General features: G+C 41.3%; 1 protein-coding gene across 3 annotated transcripts in view; it reads left to right on the top strand.

The window, feature by feature from the left end:
- Window positions 1-402: 402 nt before the first annotated feature.
- Usp45 (ubiquitin specific peptidase 45) overlaps window positions 403-18830 on the top strand; it is a 64216-nt gene continuing 45788 nt past the window's right edge. For 2 of the 3 annotated variants that reach the window (XM_052718104.1, XM_052718106.1), the window contains exons 1-5: window positions 403-495; window positions 4029-4138; window positions 7740-7912; window positions 9245-9348; window positions 10636-10736. In XM_052718104.1, the coding sequence (XP_052574064.1) occupies window positions 4039-4138; window positions 7740-7912; window positions 9245-9348; window positions 10636-10736 (478 nt within the window). In that variant the 5' untranslated portion in view covers window positions 403-495; window positions 4029-4038. The remainder of the gene's footprint in view (window positions 496-4028; window positions 4139-7739; window positions 7913-9244; window positions 9349-10635; window positions 10737-18830) is intronic. The other variant, XM_052718105.1, reaches the window with a different exon arrangement.

The following is an 18830-nucleotide window of genomic DNA, read 5'->3' as shown; positions in this document are numbered from 1 at the left end:
TGTACAGTAACAGATGCTCGGACTCTGAAGAATTACAGGTGTGATGTATTGTTTAGTTCAGAAGTGAGAAGCACATGAAAAAAAAAAACTTGATATACAGTGAATGTCAGATGTAACTCTACAGAGTTCCGGAAGGGTGATGAGACAGGAGAGGCCGTCTCAAAAGGTGCCCAGCAAGCGGGACAGGCCAGAAGGACCATAGCAGCTCATCCACGCCAGCACCTGAACTCAGGCCCTGTGGCTAGCCTTGTACCAGCCAGCTGCAAGGGGTCACCCCCTCATTGCATCTACACCAGCTCCAGTTCGCTCTGACCTCCTCCCTGCGGGAACGACATTCAGGATCTGAGCCTAGACTCAAAGGCCCGCCCCCAGCCCACCCACAATACCAGACCCCGCCCTCGCCCCTCCCAGAACGCCTGGCCCCGCCTTCTCCGGGTTGCCTGCTGCGCAGGCGCAGAAGCTCCTGTGTGTGGAAGCTGCGGCCCGGCGGGCGGGGTGAGTCGGGGCCCAGGCTTTGGGGTCACTGCAACCCTTGTGTCTTCGCTTGGGCGGCGATGCCTCCTTGTAGGTGGACCAGCCTAGAAAGAGAGGTTTCCCACGTGCCCTCGCGTCCACATTCACAGCGGCGCCGGGCGGCCACTCGGCCGAGTCCTGGCGATTGCGGGAAGAGCGGGGGTCGGGGAGGGAAGCAGGCCAAGTCCAGTCTTCACGGTGACCCGGGATCTCTAGTCCCCTCGCGATCTCTCCTTGCCCCGCATTCCACTCTGCTAACTTGGGGTGCATCAGTGGCCTCCCGAGAAAGAGAGCCTAACTACGGCTTTCTGGCAACACCGAATATTAGGGGGCGATCCTACCCGAGCCCACTTCTGGCTCCCGGACTTCTGCAAGTCACTTTTACCTCCATCCAGTTTCAAGTGTAAAATGAGGATGATGAAAGTGATGAGAGTGACGTATCTCAGAGTAGTTGGGAGAAGGTTCTTGAGTGTTTTGAGCCCGGGTGTCTAAAGGAAGATGTTTACGTTTCCTCTTCTCATGCTGGAGAATAGCCGCCCAAAACTTAACAGTATTTGGACATGGGATGTTTGTAGCCAGCTGAAAAGCAAAATATTAAATATGCTAGCTGTACATCCCGTGTTAGAGAAAATGCAGGTGCTCGGTAATGTTTAAATTAAAAATTGAAGCTGATGGTTCGGCAGGTGAAGGCTTTGGCTGCCAAGCCTAATGGTTCAATCTCCAGAACCCACGTGGTGAAAGAGATCCTCACCGATGCAAATCGAAACACGGAAACACGTGCACATCTTTACACACACACACACACACACACACACACACACACACACACACACACACACACAAACATAAGTAAACAGATTTTAAAAAAAGTGCTGTAACACTTGATGTTTAGAAAACTGCACGGAAAAAAAAATACCCAAAACATATTTGTGTGAAGAGTTAACAATCAGGCCTGAGGCTTCTGTCATTTGTAGGCTCTGCCTGCAGCCTTGGCCCTTGTTTGGCACCTGGAAACTTGGAGTTTGGGAGTGTTCTGATGTAGTAAATGTTCTATGCCCAACGTTATATTTTATGCCCAAATTACCAGTTACCGTACAGATCCCGGTCTCCAAGTCTCTAATGGGTTCCCCTGAGCTCAGATTCATAGCTGCTTGTTCCTTGTGAGGAGGAGAGTGTGTGCTCACTCACCGGAGAGGGAGAGAGCTGATGGAAGTTATGGAAAAGAGTCCTTGTCCATTCTAATCAGGTTGTATACTCATTCAAATGCTCTGTGAAATGTGCAAGAGTACAGCCTACAACCATGTGCTGAGTCCTTTGAATCCTTCTGTTGGCCAAGAGAGCCTTGGAGAGTTCCAGACACAACTTGGATAATGGAAAGTTAATGGATGCAGGTTTGTAAATTTAGAGATAGAAAGACCAGATTTGCCGTCTCATTGTGGGGAGGTCAGAGAGTTGGAGGTTAAGGAGATTGAAAGTGTTTGAAATGGCTAAGTAAAGTGCACAGAAGTTGTCCAGAGAGAAGTGTGGTGGATAAGGCTAGGCCCAGTGTGCTTTCTTTCAAGACTTTCTGAATACATGAGAAAATGACGACTTTGTGTTCATCTAGAATTGACTTCTGCTAAATGGGTGATGTAGTGTTTACTTACCTGAAGTTAAATGTGACCATGTGCTTTTCTTTAGTCAGCCAATATGCGCTTCAGGCAAAGCTTTAAGAACCAGCTCTGTATTAGAGCCTTTCCCCTTACCCCATTCTGCTGTAGGAATTGGAGCATTTGCTGAGATATGTTAGCATGGACACCTGCATATACCACCCCCCAACACACATGCTTAAAAAAAAAAAATCATACAGGGAAAACAGTATTAAAAAAGAATGAAGAACTCTAACAGATGAAGTATAAATAATGATTAAATCTTCATCCAGAAAACCCCTATAGAATATCCTTGCATCAGATAAGGAAATTAGAATACATTAGGATAAAAGATACTAGGAAAACTTTTCCTACATTTGATAGTGATGTCATGTAGGAGAATTGATTTTTTTTTTAAGCACCATGCTTAAGTATTTAGGGATAAATTTTCATTATTTCTACAACTTGTTTTCAGATACTTTTAAAAAATAATCATATATATTATATATATATATATATATAATATATATATATAAAATTGGGCTGGAGAGATGGTACAGTGCTTAAGAGCATGTGCTGCTCTTGAGGAAGACCAGAGTTTGGTTCTCAGCACCCATACTGGGCAGCTAGCTTACATTTGCCTGTAACTCCTTGCAGGAGATCTGATGCTTTCTGCCCTTCACCGGTACCTGCATTAACATGCACATATCCATGGACATACTCCTACTTTAAAATTTAAAAAATTATATATTTCTATCCAGGTGTGTAGGTGCACACCCTTAATCTCAGCACTCAGGAGGCAGAGGCAGGCAGATCTGTGAGTTCAGGGCCGCCTGGTCTACAGAGTTGAGTTCTAGGACAGCCAAAGCTATACAGAGAAACCTTGTCTTGAAAAACAAACCAAAACAAAAAAAAAATTGTATGTTTCTTTACTGATGTTTAGATAAAACAAATACAGCAAAATGGTAATACATGTGTAATCCAGACAATGTATGAGTACTCATTATATGGTTCTTTTAACTTTTGTAGATTTAAAAAAATTTTTCATAATGAGAACTTGGAGAGAAAAGATGGCAGCTTAAAAGCAGGAATTAATTTTTCTGTCACTAGTCCCTAGGTAGCGCAGCAATTAGGGCTCCTGACTGCTAGGTTTAGTTGCTCTCCCCGGTCCAGTGTGAATCTTCCAGCTGCTGCTGTCAGCATCGATGACAGGGTGAGGAGAGAGCCCATTCTAAGAAGTAGTACTTATTTCCGTGATGAAAATTTCCCTCTGAGATGTCATGCACGCAGGGCTCATGTCTTAGTGTTGGGCAACTTTTTTTTTTTTTTTACTCTGCACTGAGTGGCTTTACAGCTAATATTAGTTAGTACTGAAGGCTGGCAAGCCCAAGGTGCTGGCAGATTTGTCTGTCCTTGCTACAAGCAAGGGTAAGGTAGACCCCAATTTAAGAAAGGTCTAGTTGTCTTGGTGTTCTTCTGGTTACCTCACATGTGTGCCAGATCCACTTTCTCACCTGCTCTTGTTAGGGCTCATCTCCAAGCGCTACCACACTGTGGATTAGATTTCTGCAGAGGGGTTTTCAGACACTTGGCAGGGGGTGGGGTGGTAAAAACAGTCTGTAACCGAGTAGTTGGAGTGTGCCGTTTGTGTATTGACCTTTTTTTTGTATGGCAGTCCTGGGACGAGAACCCAGGGTTCCATGCCTGCTCTGCCATTGAGCTGTACTCTCAGTCCTGTGCATTGGTTTTGAGGTTTATTTTAGCTGATTTGTTTCCCTTCTTTTTCTTCTGTTGAATTATAGACCAATCAAATTTGAATGCGCATTAAATACCTAAAAGTTTAATTTTGAAGATTAAAGTATCGTTATTTTTCTTTAAACTTTTCAGTAAATAACAGATGCGGGTAAAAGATCCCTCAAAAGACTTACCTGAGAAAGGCAAAAGAAATAAAAGACCGTTGCTACCTCATGACGAAGATTCTTCAGATGACATTGCAGGTAAGTTGTGCTGTCTGATATCTCAGAGAGAGGTTGGGGTAAAGAAGGAACAATAGATGCTCTTCAGTCAATAAGTTCAGTACTTTATTTTCACCATTTTCTACATAAATCTGAGAACTAGCTTGTCTAGTTCCCCTCACAAAACCATTGTTGGTGTTATTATTGGGATTTTGTTTTAAGTTAGAAGTATATTAAAATTGTCATATTGTTCTTTGTCTTTTCTCATGGCTAGAGCTGTCCTGGAACTTACTTTGTAGCCCAGGCTGGCCTCAAACTCACAGAGATCCTCCTGCCTCCGTCTCTTGAGTGCTGGGATTAAAGGCGTGCATCACCACTGCCCAACTAGACTTGTGTTTCCTGAAAATGAACTTGGAATCTTTGTTTTCTATTCTTGTTATTTAATAATTTGGAGGAAAGAAAGGAGGTTTTGGCTTTATATCACCATTTGCAAAGTAGAAGGTTTCCATGTAGAGTTTTTATTTTATTTAAAATATAATACACCAGGCTAAGTATGGTGGTATATGTCCTTAATCCTAACATTTTCAGGAGGTAAAGGCAGGCAGATCTCTGAGTTTGAGGCCAGCCAGAGTTACATTACTGGTTTTATAAAAAACTGTGGAAACTGGACTATTACAATTTTATATTTAGGAATATTCATCTAACCTATTTATCATATGAAATTTAGGTAATTATATAATTTACAGAAACTTGAAGGAGATTTACTTAAAAACATAAAGAAAAATTATTTGCATCTTCCCATGAAATGTTATCGTTAGTCCATCCACTTATTTCTAAGGTCACCAATGATTTCAGTTATACAAATCTGAATGGCAGCATCAGAATATTTATGTTATCCTGGTCAGAACCCATCCCATGGATTATGGAGAAGATATCTAGAATAGAATGAGTTTTTACTTTAGAATATTAAATTGTATAGTTCATACAAAGTAATGACATTTTGTAAGCTGTTGCTCTGGTCTGGTCATTCATCAGCTTTCCCCAAATGTTCCTTTCTTTAATGACGTGGGTCCTTCCTATTAGAATTACCCTTTTGTTTTGTTTTTGGTTCTTTTCCTTTTGAGCCATGGTCTTTAGCCCTGGCTAGCCTCAAACTCACTGTGTAGCTGAGGCTAAATCAAACATCTGATTTTCATGCTTCCACCTCCCAAGTGCTTGGATTATAGGCTTGTGCCATTATACCTTGTTGTGGGGTAGTGGGGCGCAAACCTGGGGCCTTGTGCATGCTAGGTAAGCATTCAACTGAACTGCTTCCTTAGGCTGCCAGAACTAGTCCTTTCATGTCTGTTTTTATGGTTCACCCTCAGTGTAAAATTAGGAATTTTAATGTTTTACTTATTTCATTGTAAATACCTAGTGAGGGATGACATTCATGTCTGAATAGAATTAATAATAGCTAGTTAATTAGTAGATGGTTGTGGCTTTGTAAATGTAGTTTTGATGTGGGTACCTGAGTGTCCAGGTATTTGGGGACAATGTAAGTATTAACTGGGCTCTTAGGAGAAGAATATAATTATTTGTATTTGTGCTTAGTTTTATTTTGTTTTTGTGCTTAGTTTTAGCCATTTGTCTCTACATACAGTGGAAGCTTTTATAAATGATATTTAGGGACCAGACAAAAAATTTGTCATGTGAGAATATTCATTAAGAATTCTGAAGCCAGGCAATGGTGGTGCACGCCTTTAATCCCAGGACTCGGGTGGCTGAAGCAGTCGAATCTCTGAGTTCAAAGCCATCCTGGTCTACAGCACGAGCTCCGGGACAGCCAGACCTACACAGAGAAACCCTGTCTCGAAAAACTACAAAAAACAAAAAAACCCAACCTGTTTCCTGCAAATTATACCACCATTTGTTTTTCTTTATTCTAACAATGATGAAAATAGCAACATAGCAAAACTAATGTATATAAAAAGATTTTATGTATCTTTTAATTTTACTTATTGGTACTAGCAAATGTGTATGCTAAGTACCAGCTCTATCTCTGAGCTATACTCCTAGTCTAAATATGTGTTTTCTTGCTATCTCTTGCAGTACTGGAGAGTGACCGTATGGATACCTCTTTCAGATAATTTTTATTATTTTTATTTATTTATATGTGTGCATCACACATATTTATTTATTTGTCTTTGTCAGTGAATGTCATATGTGTATGGGTGCCTGTGGAGGCCAGAAAAAAGTGTTGTGTTCCTTAGAACTGGAATTACAGGATTCTGTGAGCTTCCTGATGTGGGTGCTATGGAAGAGCAGTAACTGCTTAATGAACAGAAAAGACATTCAAAGTGCTTGGTACATTATAGCTGTTCAGGAAATAGTCTTTTAAAAATATTTTTTTGTTTCCCAGACAAGGTCTCACTATGTATTTCTGGCTGTCCTGAACTCACTATGTAGACCAGGCTGGACACCAATTCACAGAGATCTGCCTCCCTCTGCCTCCAGAGTGCTGGGATTAAAGGCGTGTGCCACAACACCTGACTTAGTAAATAATCTTAATTGTATTTCTAGTTTTAAACTAATTTTAGATTAACATGAAGGTATAAAGAAATACATAGAGGTCTCATTTAGCCTTCACTTGCCCTTTCCTGATGTTAACATCTGGCATTGCTATAATACAATTCGAAATTGATGGAACCATCCTTAACTTATTGAGATGTCACCAAAGTTACATACACTTTGTATGTGTGTTGATGTGTGTGTGTGCTTGCAATTTTATTATGTTTGTAGTTTTGTATACATCAGTGAGCCATGCTTATCACCATCCTATGTGTTATCTATTTATATCCATACCCTGTCCTTACCCATAGCTCCCAGCAACCACTAATCTCTTCTGTAATTACTCTATTTCAAGAATGTTATGTATGTGCATTCATGTAATTATATGTCTTTATGAGTTCCTTTGTTTTTGAATTTGTGCTTTTTATTTGGTTTCATTTTAATGATACAGACTTTTGCTTACTGCCCTGGTTTGCTTGCTTGCCTTTTGTTTTGTTTTGTTTTTTCGAGACAGGGTTTCTCCCTGTAGCTTTGGAGCCTGTCCTGGAATTCACTCTGTAGACCAGGCTGACCTCTAACCCACAGAGATCTGCCTGCCTCTGCCTCCCTCCTGAGTGCTGGGATTCAAGGTGTGCACCACCACCCTGCTCCTGGTTTGCTTTCTGTGTCGTGATAAACACTGTGACTGGAAGCAACTTGAGGAGGAGAGAGTTTATTTCAGCTTATAGTTTATAGTCTATCATGAAGACAGTCAGAGCAGGACCATGGAAGCAGGAACTGAAGCAGAGGCCATGGAGGAACACTGCATACTGGCTTGTTCCCTGTGGCTTGCTCAGCCTGCTTTTTTATACAGCTCAGGACACCTGCCCGGAGATAGCACTGCCCATGTGGGCTGGGCCTTCTCACATCAATCATTAATCAAGAAAATGCCTACAGACTTGGCGAATCCGATGGAGACAATATCTCAATTGAGGTTCTGTCTTTCCAGATGACTTCGGCTTGTATCAAGTTAATGAACTAACCAGTACTCTTGCTCATGGTAGTGCTTTCGCCTAGCAGAGAAAATGTTTTCATTTTGCCCCATATTATTCAGTAGGTTTAACATGCCAACACGTCAGTTATGCTGTCAGTGTGAATCATGTGAAGAAGGCAGTAGCTGAGAATCTGTGGTCAGTTTGTTCAGAGTGCTTGAAAGAGAGAAGACTCTGTGATGTACAGCCAGTACTTCCCTCCGATGTTTGGTTGTGCCTCAAGTGTGGTTTTCAGGTGAGGAAGGTGTTATTTATATGTCTGTCTTCTGTTATTTTTAAAATGCCTACTATGAGTTGGACTTCTAGTGATATAGGCCTTAAAATAGATTTGTTTCATGTTTAGATTGTCATGCCAAGGTGGACTTAGGAATGTTTAGGATTAAGTAAATATATGCTATGGTTAGAAGGTAATCATAATAGTATAGTTCATAAATAGTTTGAAAAGGAATCTAATGCACTTATTCTCATATCTAGACCTGTTTTTATCTTTCTTTTCTTAAATTTAGGAAATGAATATAACCTTTTGAATTCCTTTTTCCATTCCTTTTTAACTTTTTTTTTCATTAATTTACTTTGTGTGTGTGTATGTGCATACCACAACACATTTGTGGGTGTCAGAGGATGGCGTAATGGAGTCGCTTCTCTGTTTACCCCCATGTATGACCCAGGATCAAACTCGGGTTGTCAAGATGGGCAGCAGGTACCTTTACTCATTGATCCATCTCACCAGCCCTAATAAAGGAATTTTTTGCTGAAATAGAAGTTGTGGAGCATGCCGTTGATCCCTGTAATTAGGAGGCAGAGGCAGGTGGATCTCTGAGTTTGAAGCCAGCCTGGTCTACAGAGTGAGTTATAGGACAGCCAGGACTACACTGAGAAATCCTGTCTCATAAATAAATAAATAAATAAATAAATAAATAAATAAATAAATAAATAAAATAATTAAATACAGAAATTGAGTCACTTCAGAGCTAGTGATTAATTCACAAAAAGAAGCTCTCAAAATCAAGCCTTCTATTTTTTTTTTACTGTGCCATCTCCAGCTTCCTGGCTTCAGAGACCAGGGATGCTCAGGCATTGTGTGTCACACAGCAATCTCCAAAGCTCATAAGGAAGGAACAGCATAGCCCTTTCTTTTTGCAGATAGACGACCCTTTCCTAGACTCTTCCTCCCATGTAATACTCATTCCCTTTCTTATCTAGCGAGGGATTTCACCACATTGGCCCTGTTTCCATGTTCGGTGGGCTTGAGGTGGAGGACTGGGAAATATATGTTTGGGGTGGGCACCCCGGGTTAGCAGGATGCTCAGTGTCTCATAGTATATAATATACAGGACAGCAAATGGCATGCATTCCTAAATGACAGAGAAATCAATCCCCTGTAAATACATAATGAACAGTAAGTTATCTACTTTACAAATAATGAAATTTGGTAAAAATTTATGTTACTCTTTGAAACTGTTCCCTCTTGCTTGAAACCCAAACTGCTTAAATACAATTTAAGATTTTATCAATTTGAAAGAAACTTATATGTGAATCATACAAATAACATTTTGTTCATCTTCAGGGATGTGGTAAAAATTCAGAAAGCCAGCATTCACTGAGACACTTCAAGAGCTCTGGGACTGAGTCCCATTGTGTTGTCATTAGCTTGAGTACGTGGACCATATGGTAAGTTAACTTTTTCTAGTACTTTATCTGCTAAAAAATACTGAGCTTTATGAGGTAAAATAAAAATGTAATATCAATGTATACATTTTTCTCCTCTACGCAATCTGTGGGATAATTTAAGAAAAATAATTTTACCCATGGACGTAAAGCTTAAATTAAAAAAAAAATCCTACTTATCTTTCACATTTTCTTTGTACCATAAAGAAAATATGTACTTTGTACTCTGTCTTGTTGAATTTTTTGTAACAAACTAATGCAGAATTCCTGCATCCTAAGAGGAGGAAGGTTCTTTAAGCACTCAAGTGGTTCAGGGATTCTCTAACCCACACAGTGATGGTTTTAAAATATTATTGGAGCCAAGTATGGTGTTGTACAACTGTAATCACAGCACTGGGGGAAAACAGGCAGGTGATTGTGAGTTCCAGGTCAGCCTGCGCTCTATAGCTAGACCCTGTCTCAGAAAGACCAAAAACTGGGGCCAAAGAAATGGGTCAGAGGTTAAGAGTGTGTATTACAGGGCTGGAGAGGTGGTTCAGTAGTGAAGAGCCCTGCTGTTCTTCCAGAGGACTCAGGTTCAATTTCCCAGCACCACAATGGTCTGTAACTCCAGTCCCAGGGATTGGATGCTCTCTTCTGGCCTCTGAGAGTACTGCATGCACATGGTGCACAGGCATATATTCAGACAAATACTCACGGACATAAAATAAAAATAAATAAGACTTAAAACAAAAAACAAAAACCAGGCATGATGATGTCCCAGCATTTGGGAGGCAGAGACAGGTGGATCTCTGTGAGTTGCAGGCTAGCCCAGTCTACATTGAAAGTTCTAGGACAGCAAATGCTTTATAGAGCGACCCTACCTTTGTTGTTGTTTTGTCTTTTTTGAGACAGGGTCTATCTACTTCACCCTGGCTGTTCTGGAACTCAACCAGATGGTCTTGAACTCACAGATCTGCCTGCTTCTGCCTCCTGTGTACTCAATACTGCCCCAAACAAAGAAACCCTACCAACACACCCACTTGCATACATACACATGAATTGGGTCCACATATAAGTTGGGCTATATAACTGCTCTGCCTGAAGCCTTGTGACATTCTATGGCATTTAAGACAAACTGCAGAATTTGAACAGTGAGGATCTGTGTGAACTGTCTCTTGCTTATTTGCCCATCTTCTCCTTTGAGTTCCCTATTTCTATGCAATTTAAAGACAGAATTGTTAAGTGCATACCTTATATGTAATTACTGAAGGTGCTTCATAACATTGGCTTGCATTTTATATTTTTCAGGTGTTATGAATGTAACGAAAAATTATTGACACAGTGTAACAAGAAGGTTTTGGCTCAGATAGTTGACTTTCTCCAGAAACATGTTTCTAAAACACAAACAGGTAACTTAAGCAATTTGCTAAAGCAATTTGGATTAAAATATGGTTCACAGTTTGCATAAAGAGTTCATAAAGAATACCTTTGACCCTCCACACTCAGGAGGCAGAGGCTTGCAGATCTCTGTGCATTTGAGACTATCCCAGTCTACATACGGTGTTCTAGACCCTCCAGGGTTATATATTGAGAACCTACCTCAAATACAAAACAAATCACACCTTTGATTTCACTAGACTTCTCTCAGTCTGTAATTTGAGTGAAAATACTGTCATACATTCTTAGCCAGAAGTCTCATCGTACTATCATGTAAGGTGTGTATATTTCTAATATGAGAAACAGAAGTGTGTAGCTAGCACAAGCTGTAAAATGTAAGAGTCCTAGTTTAAATTTAGTCTCCTGTACTATCAGCTGTGGGCGTCTACTCCTTGGTTTCCTTATGATCAAATTGGGATAAGAATTCTATTTTGAGGAGTGTTGTGAAGCTTGACAGGAATACTTGGTGAAGATTTGGGAGTGACGTTTGTGAACATACTGGACTCATTCCTGACACACATTTGTGGAACTGCTGTCTATATTGTGTGTTGCATAATTGCAGTGCTGTTCTGATCCTAGCTACTCAGATATAGACCGGACTTCACTGTTGAGGGATCAAGTTGCCTACCAGTCTGCTTACTGGCCCCAGTTTCTAAATTTTCAAGGATTTACATTTATTTGGGCCTGTGAGATGGCTCAGTGGGTGAAGATGCTTTCTGCCAAGCCTGATACTTTTGAGTTCAATCCCTGGGATCCACATGGAGGGAGGAGAGTCAGTGTGTGTGAGTACACATTCCAGGGCACTTGTGTGGAGCCCAGAGGACTACCTGTGAGAAGTGGTTCTTCCTTTTCACCATGTGGGTCCTGGGGACCAGACTTATGTCATCAGGCTTGGCAGTATGTTCTTTTACCCCCTGAGCTACCTTGGTTGCCTTTGAGATGCCTTTGAAGAAATGAACTGCCAGCAACTGAAAGGTTTTATAAAAATATAGTTATGATGAACGTGCTGGGTTTGATCCCAGGGCCTTGTGCAGGATAGGAAAACATTCTACCACTAAGTTACATCCTCAACCCTTTAGTTGTCGTACAGGACAAAAACAAAGAAAATCCCATAGTTTCCAATTGAATTCCAGTGTGTAGTTATCTTTGTTAGCTACCTACCACTCTAAAGAGGCAGTTGTGGAGAAGCCAGAGGAGGAGGAGGGCTTCTGGACAGCAAAGGAAATCATTGATTTTATTACTTCTCTATTGAACTTATTCAACAAGCGTTTGTAGGATTCCTGCTTTGTCTCAGGTATGCCAGTCATGGCTCCATTTCTGCCGAGACAGGGGCACATTGTATTTGCTTTGTTGCCGGTAAGGACGCATGCAGTCAGTTGATGCTAGCAGTGATGGGGAAACTATGTTTCTGCATTTCTTACCTTAGGTTCCCTAAGGCTAAGAGTAAAGACAGTGTAATAGCCATTCAGTTGTTCAGATTTCTTGAATACTTAATTTCAGGAAGAATATTAGGAAGGAGTATGTTAGTTTTTCATTGCTGTGACAAAACCCAGAGAGAAACAACTCATGGGAAGGATTTATTTTGCTTCCTTATTGTCTTACGGTGTCAGAGATTTCTGTCTATGATCAGCCTCCTCCATTGCTCTGGACCTCTGTTAAGTTAAAACATCATTGTAAGGTTCCCCTCCCCTCCAGACAGGGTTTCTCTGTGTAGCTTTGGCTGTCTTGGAACTCACTCTGTAGACCAGGCTGGTCTTGAACTCACAGAGAACTGCCTGCCTCTGCCTCCCAAGTGCTGGGATTAAAGGTGTGTGCCACCACCGCCTGGCTGTTTTTTGTTTCTTGGAGACAGAACATCGTTGTAGTATGAGTGTGTGCCCCAGCAGAGTTGTCCAGCTCATGATGGCTGGGAAGCAGAAAGAAAGAAAGAGGGAGTGAATTAGGAAGGGGCCAGGGCAAGATACAGCCCACAAGGACATGTTCACAGTGACCTACTTCCTCCCCTGCTAAAGTTTCTGTTACTAGGACATTCCAAATAGCAACACTAACTGGGGTGCAAGTGCGTGAGAGATCAGTGAGAGTTTCATATTTGGATTAGCTACTTTTCTAATGCCATGACCAAAAGCAACTTAGGGAAGAAAGAGTTGATCTTGGCTTATAGTTTCAGAGGGATTAAGATTAAGAGTCCATCATGGGGGAGGAAGCATCAAAGCAAGTGGCAAGATCAGGAACCAGAGGTCACATCTTCAACTACAGACATAAAGTAGAGAGTGACCTGGAACTGGAGCCCTGCTGTGAACTCTCAAAGCCCTCCCCCACTGACATACTTCCTCCAGTGAGGCTACATGACTTCTGCGGTGCCAACCACTGGAGACCAAGTGTGCAAATATCTGTGTGTGACATTCTCCTTCAACCCACTGAGGTATTCAGACCATAACAGAACATGGGCTTTGAGTCAGAGGCCTGACATTGAGACATCATCAGTCACTAGCTATGTGACCTCGGGTGCTTATTGTAGCCTCGTTTTTTTCCCTTAGCACAGGTTGTTTTTTCCTGGTCTACTTTAGAGACTGATGGGTAGTGAATCTAATCCTTAGGGTAGTGAGGGACTGGAGTGATGCTCAGCAGTTAAGAGCACTCACTCACTGCTTCTGCAGAGGAACTGGGTTTGGTTCCTAGGACCTATATGGCAGCTCACAACTGTCTTGTTACTCTAGTTCCAGGAGGTCTGATCCTTCTTTTGGCCTCTGTAGGCACTGGACACATGTGCACATACATGAAGCAAAGCACTCATACATAAAGAAAATAACAAGACTTTTCTGGGAGTTCTATTGGTGTTTGGAGCCCTCCAGGTACTCATAAGCAGGTGTGTTCATTTGAAAAGGAAAGCAGTAATGGATGATCTTGGTTTTCAAACAGATCTCTCAAAGGATGAATCATGGCCAGATGGAGATAAAAGAAATCACTTCAGGTGGTGGGAGACTAATCTTTAGTTGTGTTTGAGGAGCCTTGAGTAGCACCTAGGAAATGGGACTTCGAATTTGAGAGTAAGGAGATTTTCACAGTGAGATAGTTTTGAATTCATGGTTTCCAAAAGTTCCAGCTACAGTATTTCTCAGGCAGATTTGGTTTTGAATAAGATCCCGTGGCATGTTGGAAGAAATCTGTCAGACTCTAGTATGACATTTCAATGTATTTTAAGAAAATACTTTGGAAATAAAATATGAGAATTGCTATCAAGGAAGAATTTGGAAGAATAGTACCTTTAATCATGAAGTTATTAAATAATGATTGTGAAGCCGCTATACAGATAAAATGCCACATACCATCATAATTCAAAGGGATATGTGCTTGGGAAGGAGGGAAAGAATGCTTGGGTAAGAAAACAAAAAAGAAAATTTTGAGATTGTATATTAATTGCAATATTTCTCCCTTTTCCTCCCTCCAAACCCCTCCCTGCTCTCCTTCAAATTCATGGCCACTTTCCATAAGTTGTTATTGAATGCATATGTATTTGTATATAGATATGTATTCCCAATTATAACCTTTTGAGTCTATATAATGTTACTTGTATTGTGTTTTCAGGGCTGACCATTTGTCACTGAACAACTAGTTGGTGTGCTCTTCCCTAGAGAGGGCCTCCTCTGCTGCTCCCAGATTTCCTCAGTTGCCTGTCATTCTTTGTGTAGGAAAGAATGACATTAAAAAATTCTTATGATTTTGCACTAAGTAAAAATAATCACTGAGAAGAAAGCCAGTACTGGCTTCATAAGCACACTTCAAGTTATGCAGGGCCTCCTTTCTAACACCTTTAATGTTACTTGTAGAAAATCTAGGCTAGTTCCCCATTCCCCTCTTTAGGTCTCAAAAGTTTGATGTCACTGCCTCTTTGCACTTTTAAAAAATGCTTGAGGCTTAAGGAGCTTTGGTTATGTGGCTATGTCTGTCAGTCTTTGTTAGAAGTGAAACTAAAAAGTTTGAGTGTTCACTGAGAAATATCAGTAACTCCATGATAGTTAACATAAATACTGTTTTTTAGGAATGATAAATACTTTTCAAAATTGAATAAGTAGTATTGTTTACACTTTTGGGGGGTGGGTTGGAGACAAGATTTCTCAATGTAGCTTTGGCTGTCCTAGAACTCACTCTGTAGACCAGGCTGGCCTCGAACTCACAGAGATCTACCTGCCTCTGCCTCCCCAGTGCTGGGATTAAAGGCGTGTGCCACCATCACCCGGCTAAAATAGCTGTATTGTCATATTTGCTTCTGTCTCGGAAGTGTATCCAGCACAGGTCCAGTCATTAGACTGCCTCTGCAAGGGCTCACACAGGGTCATGGACACACAGAAAAACTGGGACTGGGTGGTCTAGGCTCTCTGATAGAGAAGCCCAGCAGCCTGGAAGCTCAGTGTATTTACTGAACAGAGAGGAAGGGTTCTAGCATCTAGTTGAACAGGGAGGAAGGGTTATGTATGGACAGCTGACTCAAGGAGACAGGTTTATAATATATAGCTGGATCAAGGACATAGGTTTTAACTACTGGGAGAAGCAGTCTGTAGAGGAGCAGACGTCAAACTGTAAACATGGGGTTGGGGGCTATGGTGGGACATTTTGTGCACGCACTATCAACATTCACACACAAACCCTGAAGAAGGTTTTGCTAACCCTTTGACTCTCACCTAGGGAAGGCTTTACCACTGCCATGGGGCTGAGGCATTGAGTCCTTGACATGGCCATGCCCATATCAACAACACAAGTTCACTTAGGACCTCACAGGCTCAGTGCTTCCTCCACTCCCCACAGGTTTACAATGACAAGTAAGTGAAAGCAGCATCTTAGACTTATGAAAGGACTTTTAGTCTTAGGGATCCCGGGCTTTCAAGGAGAAGGGTGTCTTCAGGCATATTGAAGAACTTCCGACTAATGTGTCTGTTTCTGTCTTCAGCTTTACTTACCCATTGAGGCTCAGCCTAATGACTACTTCAGTGTTCTTACTCTGTTTTCCCCACCCTTGTCTTTTCTCTGAGATACAGTGTCTGTGTGGTCGTGTTAGACTGTAATAGCAAGCATACACACTTGGTGTTGAGAATGAGAGAGAGAGAGGGAGAGGGAGAGGGAGAGGGAGAGGGAGAGGGAGAGGGAGAGGGAGAGAGAGAGAGAGAGAGAGAGAGAGAGAGAGAGAGAGAGAGAGAGAGAGATCTCTCCTAAATCCGTATTCTTTGAGGAGTGGATTCCAGTTGACATTTTTGTCTGCCTGTGATATGGCTAGGCAGTAGTACCTGCTGAATTAAACCGAACTGGAATGTAAACATTTGTTGCTGAGGAAATAACAGAAAACCTTTGTTATTTCTTCCTCCCCAAACCCTGAATATTAATATCAAAATTATTTTACTTACCAATGTTTTGTTATGTTTGAGTTTCTGCTTTATGCAAGATGCTACGTATGATGCACTAACTGTTCAAGGCGAAGCAGTGAATGGAGGGAACCTACTTGCCAGTTGCTGTCATTGCCAATCTGTTGGTATTACAAGGGATGTAAAGACATCACACTTCTTGTTTGCTTGTCTATGTGGTGCTATGATGCAGGAAGCACAGTGGGCTGATGGTATCTAACCTCAACTAAAAGAGCCAAGGATGTTTATTTAAAATTGCTTTCTAAGCCAAGAGTGGAAAGTTATTTAATTACAATATGGCAAAAGGAGGAAGGATGTGTGTTTGAGGGAGAAGAAACAGGTTGTTGGTGAGCGTTCCCAAAGAGCAGGAAGGATGGGTTTGGTGGTGCTGACGATGGTGAGAGGTGAGGATCAAATAGGAGCAGATGTTTAAGGACTTCCTACTTTTGATTTGTCCTTAGGACTGTGAAGAACCACTGTTAAGTTTTCAGTCGAGAAGTGAACGGTCACTGTTGTATTTTAGACAGGTTATTTGACTCATAATATAAGAAAGATAGAAATGGATATTCCAGCTATTATCAGTGACATTTATCATATGACTAAATAAGTACATGTTTCTAAGGCTGATGATTAACAAGGAATTACACTTTGAGAATAGGTGAATTAATTATTATTCATTTGAAAGTAGAGGAATTGTGGTGAAAACAGTTTTTCTTAAAACTTCTTTCGACTGCAGAAATGGGCAAATCAGCATTACTACTACATGACTGGTTTAGGTAATTGCATTAAGCAGTTGAGATGAGTCCAGTGCAGGTTCCCAGAAGAATGCTTACAGCTGTGTAGATTTCACATCTGATGTTAGAATTTGTGTGTGTGGGGGGGAGCTTACCCTTGTGATGTGCATAATGAAAATGTCATATATAACACAAGATTGAAAAAGGGCAAAAAATATCCTTGCAAGATCCAACTAGAAAAATGTTAAGAAGTAGACCAAAGACCTGGAAAGAGAAGAAGAATGGATAAAGTTGGCAGAGCCTGTGGGGAGGGAGAACAAAGCACAGAGCGCTTTTAGGGCCATGAAACTTCCCATGTGATAAGGTGGCTATCTGTCATTATGTATTTGTCCAGCTGAAAGGGACATACACCACCAAGAGGAAACTTAATGTAAACTGTGGATGCTGGGTGATAATGAAGTGTCAATGCAGGTTTATCATGTCTAACAAATGAACCATTCTGGTGGTGGATGTAGATAATGGAGAGGTTTTGAATGTGTGGGGATGGGGAGTGTGGCTCCATTTTGCTTTGAACCTAAAATTTGCTGAGGGTTTTTTAAACTGATTCATATACTCTGAAAGATTCGTTAAGCTATGCTACTTCAGTAGGCTTGTATAACTAGAGTATTATACAAATACCAAACACAGGAATTCCTAATGGAATACTGATGAATATTGGTTAGCTTTTTGTGAACTACACAGGAAATTGAAAGTTCCATGCTCTTTCTACAGAAACTTAACTCAAAATATCAGTACTAGCAGGATGCTATTTTTGTTAGGACTAAAGAAAATAAAGTATATACTGTTGAGTTCATTATGCTAATATTTCTTGGGGTATCAAAGACCTGAAGTATGTTTGTTTTAGAAAGCGTTTTTATGTCTTCCCCCATCCATTATATATATATACATATTTTAAAGTAAAACAGTAGTAAATGGCTTGATTAGGTTCTGAAGCTGAGGATTAAAATACTGTGACCTTTATAGTAAAAATTAGAAAGTGGTTTAATACCTTTTAAAAAGGTAAATAGTTTCTTCTGCCATAGAGTGAGAGTCCTCTTATTTGCATTTCACAAGCTGAACCCTAGCTCATTCCCCGCACTGCAGAATCCTGTGAGGCAGAGGCTCGGGTGTATTCAAGGTTTTACTTCACCTGCAAGCTAGGGCAGAGGACAGTACAGCTGCTGGCGGGTAATGGATGTAAATACTGCTTTACAAGATGTGCTGAAGACACATCCTTACCGTGAAGGCCTGCACTTGGAATCTGTGAGGCAGCCATGCCCGTCTCTGTGTGCTTGTGTGGCATTTTGTTGAACCTGCATGCACCAGGTTGGTGGAGGCCCTTTGTGCTGAGTATCAAGTCAACCTAATGAAGTGTCTTGGGGTTACTATTGCTGTGATAAAACACCATGACCAGAGGCAACCTGGAGGGGAAAGGGCTGATTTCACCCACAGTTCCGTATCTGAAGCAGTGAGGACAGCAACCTGGAGGCAGGAGCTGATTCAGAGGCCATGGAGGGGTGCTGTTTACTGCCTTGCTCAGCAGGCTTTCTTTATAGAGCCCAGGACTACTAGCCCGGGGTGGCCCCTCCCACAAGGGACAGGGTCCTCCCATATCAATCCCTGAGCAAATGCCCTACGTGCTTGCCTGCAGCCCAGTCTTATGGAGGTATTTTCTCAGTTGAGGCTCCTTCCTCAGATGACTCTAGTTTGTATCAAATTGACATAAATACTAGCCAACACAACTGACCCCTTATCAACTTGACACACAGGTACTTTACTGTTAAGCCACATTGTTTCCTTTCTTTTTCATCCCCAAGACCACACATTAATATTGACATTACAACATAGAGCATTTTACGTACTTGAAAAGTCCCACATTCTTTGTAAACATTCCAACACT

The sequence above is a fragment of the Peromyscus californicus genome, unplaced genomic scaffold, assembly GCF_007827085.1.
Source record: "Peromyscus californicus insignis strain IS unplaced genomic scaffold, ASM782708v3 Scaffold_5__1_contigs__length_169319896, whole genome shotgun sequence".
NCBI lineage: Eukaryota > Metazoa > Chordata > Mammalia > Rodentia > Cricetidae > Peromyscus > Peromyscus californicus.
The sequence above is the reverse complement of the archived record's forward strand: the minus strand, read 5'-3'. Positions and strand labels throughout refer to the sequence as shown.